We start from the raw sequence: 14,684 nt of genomic DNA, 5'->3' as shown, positions 1-14,684 counted from the left end.
CGTCTTTGTGTCTCCTTATATGCACATTTTAAGTGTTTTGACAAGTTTTCTTTTACAAAGGTTAATGGGTATGCTTTGCATACTCATACGCTTATGCAGTGATGTTACTTGCATAGCAAATAGTCTGATTAATCTTAAATAAAAAGGTTGCCTCTTACAATAAACCTTTTACATATGCATCCCCCTCTTTCTTCTTTAGGCATCTTCCTATACATAAGATGTTACTTGTTTTTGAATCAAGGAGCAATCCACATGTAATGCCTGGCAAATAGGATGTTCTCAACTGCAGTATAACCCGTGAAAGCCTTTCTTCTGCTTTGTTTCTTGCTACTGTATAACCTCAAGCACCTTGAATTTCAGTACTTTAGTCAGAATCTGTCTATTCATGCAGGAGCTACAACTGGAGGCATGTTCTCAGCTGGTCGTTCACATTCTAGTTTCAAACATCACAACAAAAGGGAAATCGCAATTAGGTGAGAAATGCTTTCTTTGTTAAACTACTCTGCCCTCTTCACACAGGAAGAGAGGAAATAGTTTAGGAGGAAGAAAGGCACATGTCTAGCACTTAGAGCAGGTCCTGGTCCCTGTGCTTTCAGTTTAAGTCATTGATATGAGCATTACTTCTCTATATCCTAGGGAGAGTGACCTGATAAGCAGGCTTACTATTCTGTGGTAATGTGCAAGCTTACAGACTGCTGCTGTTTTCAGAGAGAGTAGGAAAACACCAAAGGCAGCATCTTAATTTGTTGAGGTGTTGTGTTTCTTCTGTGTGCTAGTTCATGCCTTAAAAACTTATTTTGACTGAAGTTCTAGCCTCTCACTTTTACCAGAGTTGGTTCTATCCTAAGAAGTTGGTTCTGTCCTAAGAATTCCAAAGAGTTAATGCTTTCTGATTTAAAAAGAGAAAAAAAAAAATCACAGCTACACCTAGTTATATTTGTTAAACTGTGAGAGAGATAATGTTAATCTGTGTGTAGTTCATGGCCAATTACTTCCAGGGAACAGTTGCCATTTATTAACCAAAAATACTTTGCAGTTGTTATTGCTCACAATATGGTACCACTGTTTTCAGAGCCTGTGTCATGGAAGTTATTTAAAAAAAAAAAAAAGCATCTCCTCTGCTGTAGGCATTACAGGCAAGGCTTCATTGAATTAGTTTCCTTGCTAGACTTCAGTGTACAGACTATTCTAGCTGCTGCCCTTCTGGTTTGTTTGGTTACAAAGCTGACAAGTGGAGTCCACTTCGCTAAACTGACTATCATGTATGTCTCTGTGCCATCTCCTTGGATGACATCACCAAACCTTCGTCTCCATCTCTCTGGCTGCTGTGTCCTGGCTTCCTTTGGCTGTTAACTTCTACTGTTCAGGTTGTTCTTACTAGCTCTGACAGCACTAGCATGCCATTTCAAGACTAACCCATCAGAATCTGGCTTTTATGGCCCCTATTTGTTCTCAGTTTTTCACCTATAGTATTAGTCTTGGCATATTAAAGCATCTTTTAGAAGACTTGCTTAGTCTAGCGAAGAAATTCTGCAGCTGCTGTAATCCCTCTTCCAAGCTAATTTAAGCACATTTCTACCTGCTTAAGCATCTTCTTCAACCATGTGACAGTTTGCAGAAAAAAATGACAGGACTTGATGTGGAGTAATTTGGTGTGCAATTCACGATCTCAAATGAGGTATTTGTTAAAAGATCTTGAGAAATATCCCCAAAATCCATTTGTGTATTTACACTGGTCACTAGTGTCTGATTTACCTGCATGCCTGGAGGTTTGTTTGCTGAAGCCCGTGTACCTGCCAGCAGATACCGGGGCCACCAGGGGGAGCTACGTGAAAATTTTCGGCTGCGTTGCTGTGTACTTCCGTGGAATCATCTTAAATTCTAATTTAATTTAGACTGGGGAGCTGCGTTGGGGTTTTATACCGTCATGTGAGTGTTGAACCTTTTACAGAGAGCCACTGGCTCCGAAATGCTTTGAGCTGGCCTGGCTCAGAGCTGGCAGTATTTGAAGTAGTCAGGTTGGAATTCAGAGATTGGGAAAGTCACCTTTCCACCTGCAACAACATAGTTGCCTCACTGTCTCCTTTTCACTAGTCAGTCAAAAACATTTCCCTGAAAAGGTCAAAGAGTGGGTTGCTTTTGATGGAAACTCAGGATTCACGTGGCCCAGGTGATGAAGCACTAGGTGGAGTCACCTGATCACCTGCATGATCCACAGCTGCTCCTCCAGTAGCAACTAACCTCATTTAAAAAGACCCTTAGAGGCTTTGGTTCAGCAGTTGTGTGGATGTTTTCTCTTCTGGTGTGGGGAGGGTGTTGGCCCTAGTCAGCAGAGCTGTGTGGCAGGCTGCTGGAAGCTTCTGGAAGCAGCTTACAGGGAGGGGCCTTATGCTGCCACCATGGCTGCTGCTGAAGGGACTGTGAGGACTCGAGAGGTGAGCTGCTAGGGAACTAGCTGGAAGAAGCTTTGGAAACAAACTGTTCTTGAATAATTCCCAGGCTGTAACGTTTTTCTTGCCTCTTAGGACAGGAACAAATGACACGTTCACAAAGTGCTTATTGTGTAAAAAAGTGTAAAAGTGCTGTTTCCCTGAATGGGTGGAAATGAAAGAGCAGGAGATGTGTTTATTCCCAGTTCCAATTAGCCTTGCACATATGAACATTTCCCCTTCAGCCTTTTCCTCAGTGTTTTTGTGCTTGTCAGGTGTTCTGTTGCTGAGTTTCCCTTCATCTTCTTTCACGACTTCTTTAATGTTTCTTTCTCAGAGTGTAATTATGAGATCTGTACTCCTTTATGGTGATGCCAGTTTAAATGCTTTCCACCCCTTAGCATGTACAACAATTACTTCCTACTCTCATGCTTTTTGGGGGGCATTTTTAAACCCAGCTCATTCCAGCAATCGGCTTTACAGCACAGCCCACACACAGTTAAGTTTGTGCATCTGAGGAGGTGGCAAAATGGCACAAGGATAAACATGAGGAAATGAGCAGCAGGGAAAGGTGCTACTACAGAAAGATCTTAGTTCTCTGTACATTATATCTACTGAGACCTGACAACTAAATCAAGCCTCTCTTCTGAGAGGTGAAATGAGTTTATGACTGAGAGAGCCTCCTGTGCCTTCATCTTTCCATTTCTACAAAAAATCCTAGTAGTTTTTTTTCTCCTTCTACAAAATGGATACAAGTCATTGCAGCCACGAGTTTCTATGTATAAGGTTCATTATTTTGGCTTCTCCCATTAATTTGTTGTAGTCCCAGATAATGAAGCCCTAAACAACCTGTCCTCTGAAATAATTTAACAAATGACAAATTCTTACCCTAATATTTTGTGTGTATAAACACACGTTACATGTGTGCACACAAAATCTGTGTAATAGTTGTTTTCTATTAGGAAACTTCTACAACACTGACCTTATTCTTGTCCAGAGGTTTCTCCTTCACTTACATCAGAATTTTGATAGCTTTCCAGAACTGTATTTCCAGTCCTGTAAGGCAGCCTTACTGAAATATTTTCCTACAGTTACTTTCTTACTTCTGAGTGAATTTGGTTTTGTGACTGAAACCAATCTCAGATAATTTTCCTGACAAATATTTCAGAAGTTCTTATATTACATCCTGCCCCCCCCCAAAAAACAAACAAAAAAAAAAAAAACCTTTGAAAACTGTAGAAGATCAACATCAAATTTAAACACTGATTTGTCAAAATTATACCTTTTTATTGGATAAGGATTGCTTTCCACATGCTTTACCACAGAAAGTTTTCAAATCATTTGTTCTCATTCCACTTCAGAAGGAAAAAAATTCTCAGGATCCCAGCTTTCTGTTAAATAGAAAACCCAGTTTCTACCTACCTTCACCCTATCCTTTTTATGCAGACCAGTGTTATAAAAGGAAACCTTTCAGAGTGTATCAAACTATGGGTTTCTGCCCTTCGTTCTTCATAGAATTATGTAATTATACAAGGTACTTCTTTCAAAATTCACCATTTGGTTTTATAGAGCCTTTTTTTTTTCTTTCTTTCTGGACGTTAGTTCCTCATATTTCTGTGGCTTAAATGAGAGGTTATTCAGTTCTGGCTTGAATAATCTGCATGAGTGAAACCTCTTCAGTCATCTGCAAAAATTCTACTCATGAGCCCGCAGCAAAGAGAACAAATGCTGTGCTGATCTGCACAGCAACAAAATGAATGGAACATGCTTAATTGCAGGGTTTTGTGGCTGTTTTACAAACCTAATCTGCCTCTAGGGCCCCAGGTGTTGAAGCTCATATTCGCCTTGTGGATCTCTAGAACTTTGGTAACTCTTTGGAGTCAAAGTGTTTAAATTACCAAATTCTCTCATAGCTGTTAAAAACATACTCGTTAGAACTTTAGAAGTTTACCTGTGCTGTCTTGTGTTCACAGAATGCTTTGTATTAAGGAAAAATCTAGCATAGAAATGAATAATGTCCTCTTTTATGAAAATGAAATATTGAGAAAGTAGAAAATTTATGTTCTTATTGATGGATCAATACAGTTAATTGAAGATGTACAGGTAAAGAAAGATAAAGCTGTGAGTGTCCATTGCATTATTACTTCTGGAGGGTTACATAAGGAACTGAAATTAGATTGAGGTAATACATGACAATACTGCAAAAATATATCTGTATCATAAAATCACAGAATGGTTTTGGTTGGAAGGGACCCTTAAGGATCATCTAGTTCCAACCCCCCTGCCATGGGCAGGGAAACCTCCCTTGTCCTGCTGGCCACACTGCCTTTGATGCAGCCCAGGATATAGTTGGCTTTCTGGGCTGCAAGCGCACATTGTCAGCTCATGTTGAGCTTCTCATCAGCCAACACCCCCAGGTCCTTCTCCTCAGAGCTGTTCTCCATCCATTCTCCACCCAGCCTGTATTTGTGCTTAGGATTGCCCCGGCCCAGATGCAGGACCTTGCCCTTGGCCTTGTTGAACCTCATGATGTTCGCACTGGCCCACCTCTCAGGCCTGTCCAGGTCCCTGTGGATGGCATCCCTTCCCTCCAGAGTGTCGACTGTACCACACAGCTTGGTGTCATTGGCAAACTTGCTGATGGGGTACTTGATCCTGCTGTCCATGTCACCACCAAAGATGTTAAATAGCACCAGTATACCACATTTACTAATGGCAAGTTCACTTTCTGGGGGTGTTGCAGCAAGAAAAGCTGCAAGTTTGGGGGGAAGTTCTGTAGTTTTGGTGTCCTTTTTCTGATTTTTATTTGCAATTTCAGGGCCAGTTTGGCTATTAATAAAAATATCTCTTTTTAACATATAGCCGGTAGAATTCATTGTTTTGACTTCGCACAAGAGGATGTACCAAACATCCTCCGCAATTCAGGTAACATTTCTCCTTTCTCTTTCTTTTCCTTCTCCTTTTAATTAATCGGTTAAAATTTAAGAAACAGAAGAGAGAGTCTGCAACTGAGAAAATGATATGGAAATGGAGGCAAATAGAAAAGGGACAAGGTTTGCTGATGAGACTAAATCCTTCAGGGTATTGTGTTAAGTAATTCAACGAAACTAGAGCTATCTGCAAAGAGTTGCAGAAAGAGTATGAAACTGAGTTGTCAAAATGACATATAATAATGTCTGTAAATATAAACGGATGCAAATGGAAAAAAAAATATGGAAACATTGGTGAGTTGTGAATGACCCATTATCTTTCAGGAGAGAAATCTTGGAATTAGTCTGTAAAAATATCGTTTCAGTTTAGTGGGGGTGAAAGAAAAAAAAAGAGCAGTCAAATCAGGAAACAGAACATCAGGATTATGATGACAAGAAAGAGGAAAAAGAGAAAATGAGAAGTAAACCTGGTTATCTGCATTTTGAGTGTTTTCTGTAGTTCAGGTGCCCATCTTAAGAGTGATCAAAGGTATGTAACTGCTCTTGTATTAAGACAAAAAAGATTGGGACAATTTATCTGGAAAAGGCCATGACTGACAGTGGATTCAAGAGTAGCCTATAAAATCACAAATGACATAAAGGAGAGGCATAATTTCATCTTCACTTCTGTTTACAGTATTTCTCACAGTATCAGAAGAAGGGAGGATCATGTGAAATTTTCAAGTGTCTAGTTGAAAACAAAACAAAATGAGGTATTTTTTCCACCAAAAAAAAAAAAGAGAGCTAAATTGTGGAACATGTTAACATGAGATCTTGTAGATGCCAAATTTTACATGGATTCAAAAAACAATTAGATAAATCAGTAGGATAAAAATCCATGCACATCTGTTAAGCCTGAAGAATTATACTTCAGGAAATTGGTGTGGCACAAACCCCCTGAGGCTACACGAGCATGTCAGGAAAGTGTCCCTGCATGCTTTTTCTGTTCTTGTACTCCTTTGTAGACATGGGTACTATACAGTGTCAGAGACAGGTTACTGGATCAAATGTGCCTTTGGCCTGCCACAGTATGGTTGTTCCTGCATTGTGTTTGTAATGTGAAGATAATTTATCATGAATAGATTGAATTGCTCACATGAGCACTGAACAGCAGTTCACTGATGATGAATTGTATCTGTCTGATGCTTCTTTGCTGCTACCTTCTGCCTTGCATTTTTCTGATCCCTCTTTCTTCTCTCCTAAATAGCCACTAAAACATCATTGTTTCCATGAACTTTCATTTTGGGTAGCATCATTTACCTGTGTTTCTTTGGAATCCAAATTTTTGTAACTCCCTTAAATAGTACTTTCTTACCTGGCCAGAGTGACAGGTATGGAGACCTGCTTTGGTTTTTATAACCAATCTCCAGCACTGTGCAAGTGAGAATAATTCCGGTACATCATGCAAGGCAGAACCTGATGCTTTTATCAGTTGAGTTGAAGTGAAACAGCTTTCAACAGCTACTCTAAAGCAGAGGAGAAGGGGAAAACATTTGTGAAAACATTAATAAAGGAAGAAAAGCAGCTGAGGGAGCTGGGATTGTTTAGCCAGGAGAAAAGAAGGTTCAGGGGAGACCTAATTGTACTTTACAATTACCTTAATGGAGGTTGTAGCAAGGTGGGAATGGGGCTGTTCTCCCAAGTGATGAGAGAAAACGGTCTCCAGTTGTGCCAGGGGAGGTTTAGGTTGAATATTAGAAGAAATTTCTTTACTGAAAAGGTTGCGTGGCACTGGTACAGGCTGCCCAGGGAAGTGGTTGAGTCACCATCCCTGGAGGTCTTCAAGAAATGTGTAGACATATAACTTAGTAACATGGTTTAGCAGTGGACTTGTCAGTACTAGGTTAGAGGTTGGGCTGGATGATCTTGGAGGTCCTTTCCAACCCGAACGACTCTCTGGCAAAAGACTTAACCACGTGATTTGTCAAGATGAAAGTAAGCACGTTGTGAACGTTACATTCTGGTTACACCAGGGCTTTCTCTTAAGAAGAGTTCCCAGTTTTCCACTATGACTGCACAGTGTCGCCGGGAGGGCAGCAGCCTGGCTCTCACCTCCAGTGCTGGTTACCTCCCTCCTGCCAGGTGCCTGCACACAGAGATGGAGACTAGGTACACCCCAGCTCCAAGGAGCAAGAGCAGTGGAGGTGCAGGCCATGCTGAAGTTCGTGGCATTACACCAAGGGCCCCATCCTGAACCATGCAGCAAGCCCACCTGGCTCGAAACCAAAGGGCCTGCGTGGGCCCCTCCTGGGTTTCTTGCAGCAAGTTGTGCGTGGGGTGGTGGGCTTGGGGGTGAGCCTGTTAGGAGCTGGGGACTGGCTGGCTGCCGAGGGGTGATCTGCGAGGTGCTGCCGTGTCAGGCAGCTGGGCGGCGAGGAGGAGGAGGAAATGACTCAGAGGCTGCAAGCGACGACTTTCGGAGGGTTCGCGCGGGCAGGGAGGAGAAGGGCGCGCCGGGGAGGACGCGTTCCTCAGCCCCAGCCTTCAGCCGCGGCGGGGCCGATTTGGGGACGTGCGGCCGGGAGGAGGGAGGGAGGGAGGGAGGGAGGCGAGGCGGGGCGGCCGCAGCCCCTCGCCCCTTTCCCCCGCGGCTGCCGGCGTGCGCGCCGCCCTCGCCCGCTGATGCAATCGGAGCCCGCAAGCGGCGGCAGCAGCAGCCCCGGAGGTGCCCGCGGGAGGATCGGGCGGCCCTGAGCCCGCAGCAGCATCCAAGGGAGCGGAGGGCAGGCGGCAGGCAGCCCGCACCGCCGCGGAGCAGGAGCACCCGCCCCGGTTGCCAGCATGCTCAAGGTAAGCGGAGCCCAAATCCCCTCGTCCATCCCATCCTTCCGGGGGATGTGGAGGGACTTTGCCTTGGCAGACAAGGAAAACGGTAGCTGGCCGCTTTGTGTTTACGGATTTCGATGCTCTGGTTTATTATTTATGCTTGGCGAAGGAGCTTTCTGTCCCCGAGAGGTTTCTTATTTGAGAAGCAGGATGTGTGTGATTCTGTCTCTTTCCATGTTGTTTCATTGCAGTCAGCATACGTGGAAAAGAAATAATGAGCGGGGAGGGAGAAGGGGGGAAGGGAAGGCATATAATTTCCTCTGGGGTTTTTCTTACAGTTTATTTGTAACATGGGACACTTAATGATTAAAAAGAAAAGAAACTGTCAAGGGTATGGTGTGCTGGCAGGCATCGTGCCTTTTTATGCCTGTGAGTTCCTTATAGGTCTTAGGTCTGCCATTGTACTTAAAATAGACTTTGGGTAAAACCCAGTAATGTACGTTTAGAGTTTCTGAGTAATTTCAGAAATAGCTTTAAATAATGAAAGAGGAGATGCTGGTAGTGAATGCTAACATGAGAGACGAGCATCTGTGGGAACTACCCTTTTACAAGTCGTGTTTATGTTCTGCTTAGTGAGGCTGATCTGAGGATTAAAATGAAGTCTTTGCTTGTCAAGACAAAGGGCATGGAGGTAGCGGGGTGCTTTTCAGTTAGACTGAGGGAATATCACAGCAACTTCATACCCTGTGGAACAGTTTCGCTAAGAAAAATAGTTGGGTTTTGAAGAAGGTCGGTGCAGGGCTGACTGTGAACTTCACAGCTGCAGCCTGATGCCGAAGTTAACAGCTGAGAAATAAAAGACTGAGTTATCTGCTGTCCTTGGTTAACTGTAACAGATGGAATAGGGGCACAACAGGTATGTGCCTGGCAGGTGTCTCCCCAGCTCCTCGCCGCTGCTGATAACAAGCATTGCTCTCATCCAACCTGGGGTCTTGCCACCACTGCTTGTTCCTGGGTGGGCACCAGTGGTGCAGTGCTACTGGTGACGGTGGGTGTGGAACAGGCGAGGGCTTTGGAGGGGCCTCACGGGGCCCTGGTGAGTCCCACTGGCAGTTTCTGCAGCTGGGGAGTGCAGCAGACCAATCGCAGCAGAAAGCTGATCTGAAACAGCTCAGGAAAAATACCACGCAGCTTCCCCCTGCAAGAGTGCTTTGGGACAGAATGCAAGTGTGTCAAGGAGCAATACAGACTCCCACGTTTTCTACTTCATTTCCTACTTCTTTTGTTGAATCTGTTGTGAGTCTAGGAAAAAGGGCTTGATCTTCCGAGGTGTCATCCAGCACCTGACAGTAATGCTATGGCAAGCCCAGGTGGAAAACAAGTAGCAAGACAAACTATAGACATGCTTGCTTGCTCAAAGCAGCACTGATTTCTCAATGGATTCTTCTCAACTGCACAAAACCTGACTTTACTTTGTATTTTAACTGTAGAAAAGACAGTGTGAAGCAATAGCCGCAGCAGTAGAAGATCTGTACACTCTTGTCACCCTCATGTGGTGTAGCCTTGGGCAAGTTGGTTCTGTCTGAGCCCTTTACCCTTTCTTTGCCTCATCTATTCAGACTGTAAGCTCTTCAGGGTTATGGCTGTCACTATGTATTTGTAGAGCATGTATCAAAGATGCAGAAAATTACCAATATACTCCTGCAAAAAAACAGTAACTTTATGAAGGTATCAGTAAACAACAGCATTATTACAGCCTGGTATCCCTTCATCTCCCCATTCATCATTTCTTGCTTTTAGTCCCAATCTTTCCTTTCCCCTTGAACCATTTCCACCCTCAGCCTTCTCTTTCTGGCCTGTTTGAAGGAATTTTATGTATAAGAAATGAATTGTGCTGCTGGCTTCTGCAGTCCTGCCTTGTCTACCTATTGTGCTGATGGTTACTGACAGGTCTAGCTCTCCTAGTGGTGTGTGATCCAGTGGATGTTCTGATTTTTTCCTGTGGAAACCGAGTATTGAAATCTGCCACAAAGTCATAGGCAAAAAAAGAAGATTACAAAATCGGGAGGTAGCTTTAACACAATTGACATCTTGCTAAACCAGCCAATAGGATATACTTATCCTTGGTTTAACTCGATAGGTGAAAATAATTCAAGTGGAATTCACTAGTGATGAATTTATCCCTTGGAGGCCAATGTTAGGAAAGGAGATAAATCAGTTCATTAATTGCGTAAGCACTCAGTTTGTACTGGAGGAGTTCAGCCATTTTAAAACAATTTATTCAAGCTGAACATTCTATAGAATCAGAATAGACTATTTCTGTAACTCCCTTTTGTTATGCTGCTTGCTTAAATGAATGATCATAACTACATGTATAGCAAACTGCAGCTTATTAGTAGGCTTGAAGCCAGGACCTTCAGTGTTGATAGAATGAAGGAGCTAGGGGGTTAACTGTTCACAAAATTTGCACAATTTGCCTTCTTAGGCCATGCACCTGGGGACTGGCACCTTTATGTCACTGCAGTGATGTGTACTCTGCAATGTTAGATTGCCTCGTGAGGGACTCTGGGCTCAAGTCACTCAGTACTGATGGTGGCATCTGACAGTAAATCGTGGCTGCCCAACTGCCATGATGGTTGCGATGCAGAGATCGAATGCATGACCTTTGCCTTGAGTATCTAAATTCTGGTGATCCTTGGGCACAGATCAGAGTAGTACCTGACCGTAATTCATTATTCATAGTCACTCGCATGCCTGCAACTCGATACTTCCACTTTTTACATTAGGATTAAATGGATGGGTGGTCTCATTTACCTTGGAAACAATTTTATTACTTTATGACTATCCATTAAAGGGACAGTCAATATTACCTCATAAAACAGAGCACCTGTTGTAGAAGGGCAATTTAGCAAATATTAACATATGCTGTTGCAAATGAAAATCCAATATTATGCTTACAGAAAGGCCTAATGTTTCCCCTTCATGTGTGTATTAAATGATCCAAAAGAGTTGATTTCAATTGTTCAATTCATGTTATCTTTAAAACAGTCAAGAAGTTCGACCCATCTGTCTTGTGCATCTTGGCCCATATCTTCTTATTGTTTTTACAAACTAATGTCATAATAACCTGCAACAGAGTTACTCATTTACTTTTCTTCCCTTGAGGTCTGCTGTTTGTTCCAGGCTTTATTTTAAGGTACACCTGAAGTGCACCATATGACTTCTTAGCAGGTACACAGCTATTGCTAATTCAGTTTGCCTATTAGAGCATTTTGTACACCACTTGATAAAAGCATTCATTGTAAGCACAGAAGACAGATTGTTTTCCCTGGTAAACGAGTAAGGCTTAATTCAGCAAGGTGCTGATTCTACTCATTTCCACCAGCGTTCAGAGAGATCAGTGCCACTTGTTTAATTTTTTGATTGTTCTCTTAGTGTCATCACTTCTGTAATAAATGCTTGAATTTGGATTATCCTTACCAAGAATTAACTTTCTTAAACTTTAGCATTGAGGGACTGAGAGAACTGGACTTCTTCAGGAGAAGAGGAGGATTTGGGGGGACCTAATAGCAGCCTTCCAAAATCTCAAGGCAAATCAAGGAGATAGGCACAGGCTCAGTAATGATATATGGCAGGAGGACAAGACCGGTCCTCTTTAATATCTTTATCGATGATCTGGATGAGGGCGTCCAGTGCACCCTCAGTAAGTTTGCAGATGACACCAAGCTAAGTGCGTGTGTCGATCTGCTCGAGGGCAGGAAGGCTCTGCAGGAGGATCTGGATAGGCTGGAGCGATGGGCTGAGGTCAACTGTATGAAGTTCAACAAGGCCAAGTGCCGGGTCCTGCACCTGGGGTGCAACAACCCCAAGCAGCGCTACAGGCTGGGAGATGAGTGGCTGGAAAGCTGCCTGGCCGAGAAGGACCTGGGAGTATTGGTTGATAGTTGGCTGAATATGAGCCAGCAGTGTGCCCAGGTGGCCAAGAAGGCCAACAGCATCCTGGCCTGCATAAGAAGCAGTGTGGCCAGCAGGTCTAGGGAAGTGATTGTGCCCCTGTACTCAGCTCTGGTGAGGCCGCACCTTGAGTACTGTGTTTGGTTTTGGGCCCCTCGCTACAGGAAGGACATGGACGTGCTCGAGCGAGTCCAGAGAAGGGCGACCAAGCTGGTGAGGGGTCTGGAGAACAAGTCTTACGAGGAGCGGCTGAGGGAGCTGGGCTTGTTCAGCCTGGAGAAGAGGAGGCTCAGGGGCGACCTTATCGCTCTCTACAGTTACCTTAAAGGAGGCTGTAAAGAGGTGGGGGTTGGTCTGTTCTCCTACGTGCCTGGTGACAGGACGAGGGGGAATGGGCGAAAGTTGCGACAGGGGAGTTTTAGGTTGGATGTTAGGAAGTACTTCTTTACCGAAAGGGTTATTAAGCATTGGAAGGGGCTGCCCAGGGAGGTGGTGGAGTCACCATCCCTGGAGGTCTTTAAAAGACGTTTAGATGTAGAGCTTAGCGATATGGTTTAGTGGAGTACTTAGTGTTAGGTCGGAGGTTGGACTCGATGATCTTGAGGTCTCTTCCAACCTAGCAATCTGTGATACTGTGATACTCCAGCATAAACTGAAACAGGAGAATCTCAGACTGGATATGGGGAACGACAGTCAGGCAGTGGGATGGGTTGCTGAGGGAAGCTCCATGGTCTCTTTCCCTGTGGGCTTTCAAGACCCAAGTGGATAAAGCCCTGAGAAACCTGGTCTGAGCTCAGAGCTGACACCGTTTTGAACAGGAGGTTGGGCTGGAGACCTCTACAGCTCGGGTCTTCCTGTGATTCTGGACTCTGCAAGGAGTTCCCCAGTAGAAAAACTTCTGAACTAAGATACATTTTTACCTGGTCTTAGTCTTTGACATAGTAGTGCAGATTGGTACATGTCTGTTGAGGGCTTGCTAGCCTTTTAACGGTCTGCAAAGAACTCTGTGCAAAGATGGTTCTCAAAGTCACGACACTAGACAGATTTCTTTTTGAAAGATCACTTCTTTATCATGTTGCTGTAGTAGTAATACCTTGTTCTTCTCTAGTATTTCCCCCCCCCCCTGAAAAAAAAAGATTGAACAGTAATGTTGGCAAGTCTTTTCGCAAGTATTTTACTTTATTTGGGCCTTTTTTTTTTCAGGAGTCTTATCATTTTAATTACGTCACTAGGATCCATGGTACAGTTTATTAATGCTCTATCAGCGAAGAAGACTCTACCTCTCCCCTATACTCGCAACATCTTCCCTTGAAGTAGCATGCTTTTTTCCCCATTTACATTGGAGAGCCAAGGTAGTACTTTTTCTTACAAGCAGAATAAGTTTTTTTTTTTTTTCCTTACAATGTATTTTAAGAATAATTCTTTAAACAAGGATCGTTGTACTAGTAGGAACTGGCCATAGCAAGGGAAGAGGTATGTCATAACTTCCAGTAGCATACAGTGACTACACAAGCACAATTTCTGCCATAGCTGTACAGATGCATGCACACAGAAAAAAAAAAATTACACCGTATTCACATGCTTATATATTTGAGGCACTTGTCTACCACAAGCTTTCTAAGCAAATATAATATGCCAATATGCCAGTAACCTATTTATATGTACATGAGAACTAAATTGCAGACTCTGCCTTAAACTGGATTAACTGTCTTTAGAAAGAGAAGTTACAGTTTGGGAGACAAACAAAAGTAGCTTTCACATGCTGGGAAGTGTCTTAATTCTGTAACCATAAGGGAAGTCCATTTGGTTGTTCAACTATATTGGGTTCAGTTCACTTTTTCTTCTTTCCAGATCCTTCTAACTTTTTCTAAATAAGTGCTTTTTTCTAAATCTGATCCTGTGCTATGTCCCAATCCATTCTACGGCCATGGAATAAAAGACAACTTCTGTAGCCAATGTTTTTTCAAATTGACAAGGGTCTGTACCATTAGAGGATTTGAACATTTACAGGTTGATTCTCTTCTTGAAGCCATCAGTAACATCAGCATTCATTTCTGGTTCTCCAGTAACCTGGAAATGCTGCATTTGCAAATGTTTCTTTTTGGATCTTCTTTTAAGTGGTTCTTCTGTAGCCAGCATTTTTAATTTTTATTTTTTAATTTTTGTCTTGTCAGTTAGCCAAAATACTTATTGTGACACATATGTAAAGTTCATGTTCTGTCCTGCCATTCCCAGGTGGACTGGATTCCAACAGGACAAATCAGATCCAGTTCTAAAGTATTTTAAGATGTTTACTAGCTTCATTAATTCAGAAACGATGGGGACATTCTAGTCAAGAGCATTACTGTTCATGTGGGTTGAAGCTGGACAAAATCCTTGGTTCATGGGGGGTGTTATAAATAAGTCATTTATCACAGTAGATTGAGCAGAGTAGGGCTGGTTGATTATTGATACAATCTTGAATCATAAGAGAACAAGTCTGCATTAACTGCAATAGGTCTGTTTATTATCTTTGACATATTACAAAAGGGGACTAGTACTAAAGTTATAATTTTTCTAAGAGAGA

The 14,684-nt window shown here is 43.0% G+C and overlaps 1 protein-coding gene across 1 annotated transcript in view; it reads left to right on the top strand.

Moving 5' to 3' along the window:
• Positions 1–7,794: 7,794 nt before the first annotated feature.
• The window catches only part of BCAT1 (branched chain amino acid transaminase 1), a 67,476-nt gene continuing 60,586 nt past the window's right edge, over positions 7,795–14,684 (top strand). Inside the window, exon 1 of the mRNA XM_080569418.1 lies at positions 7,795–8,188. Within this exon, the coding sequence (XP_080425544.1) occupies positions 8,180–8,188 (9 nt within the window). The 5' untranslated portion in view covers positions 7,795–8,179. The remainder of the gene's footprint in view (positions 8,189–14,684) is intronic.

Source organism: Anser brachyrhynchus, assembly GCF_964034855.1.
Source record: "Anser brachyrhynchus genome assembly, chromosome: 1".
Classification (NCBI taxonomy): domain Eukaryota; kingdom Metazoa; phylum Chordata; class Aves; order Anseriformes; family Anatidae; genus Anser; species Anser brachyrhynchus.
The sequence above is the reverse complement of the archived record's forward strand: the minus strand, read 5'-3'. Positions and strand labels throughout refer to the sequence as shown.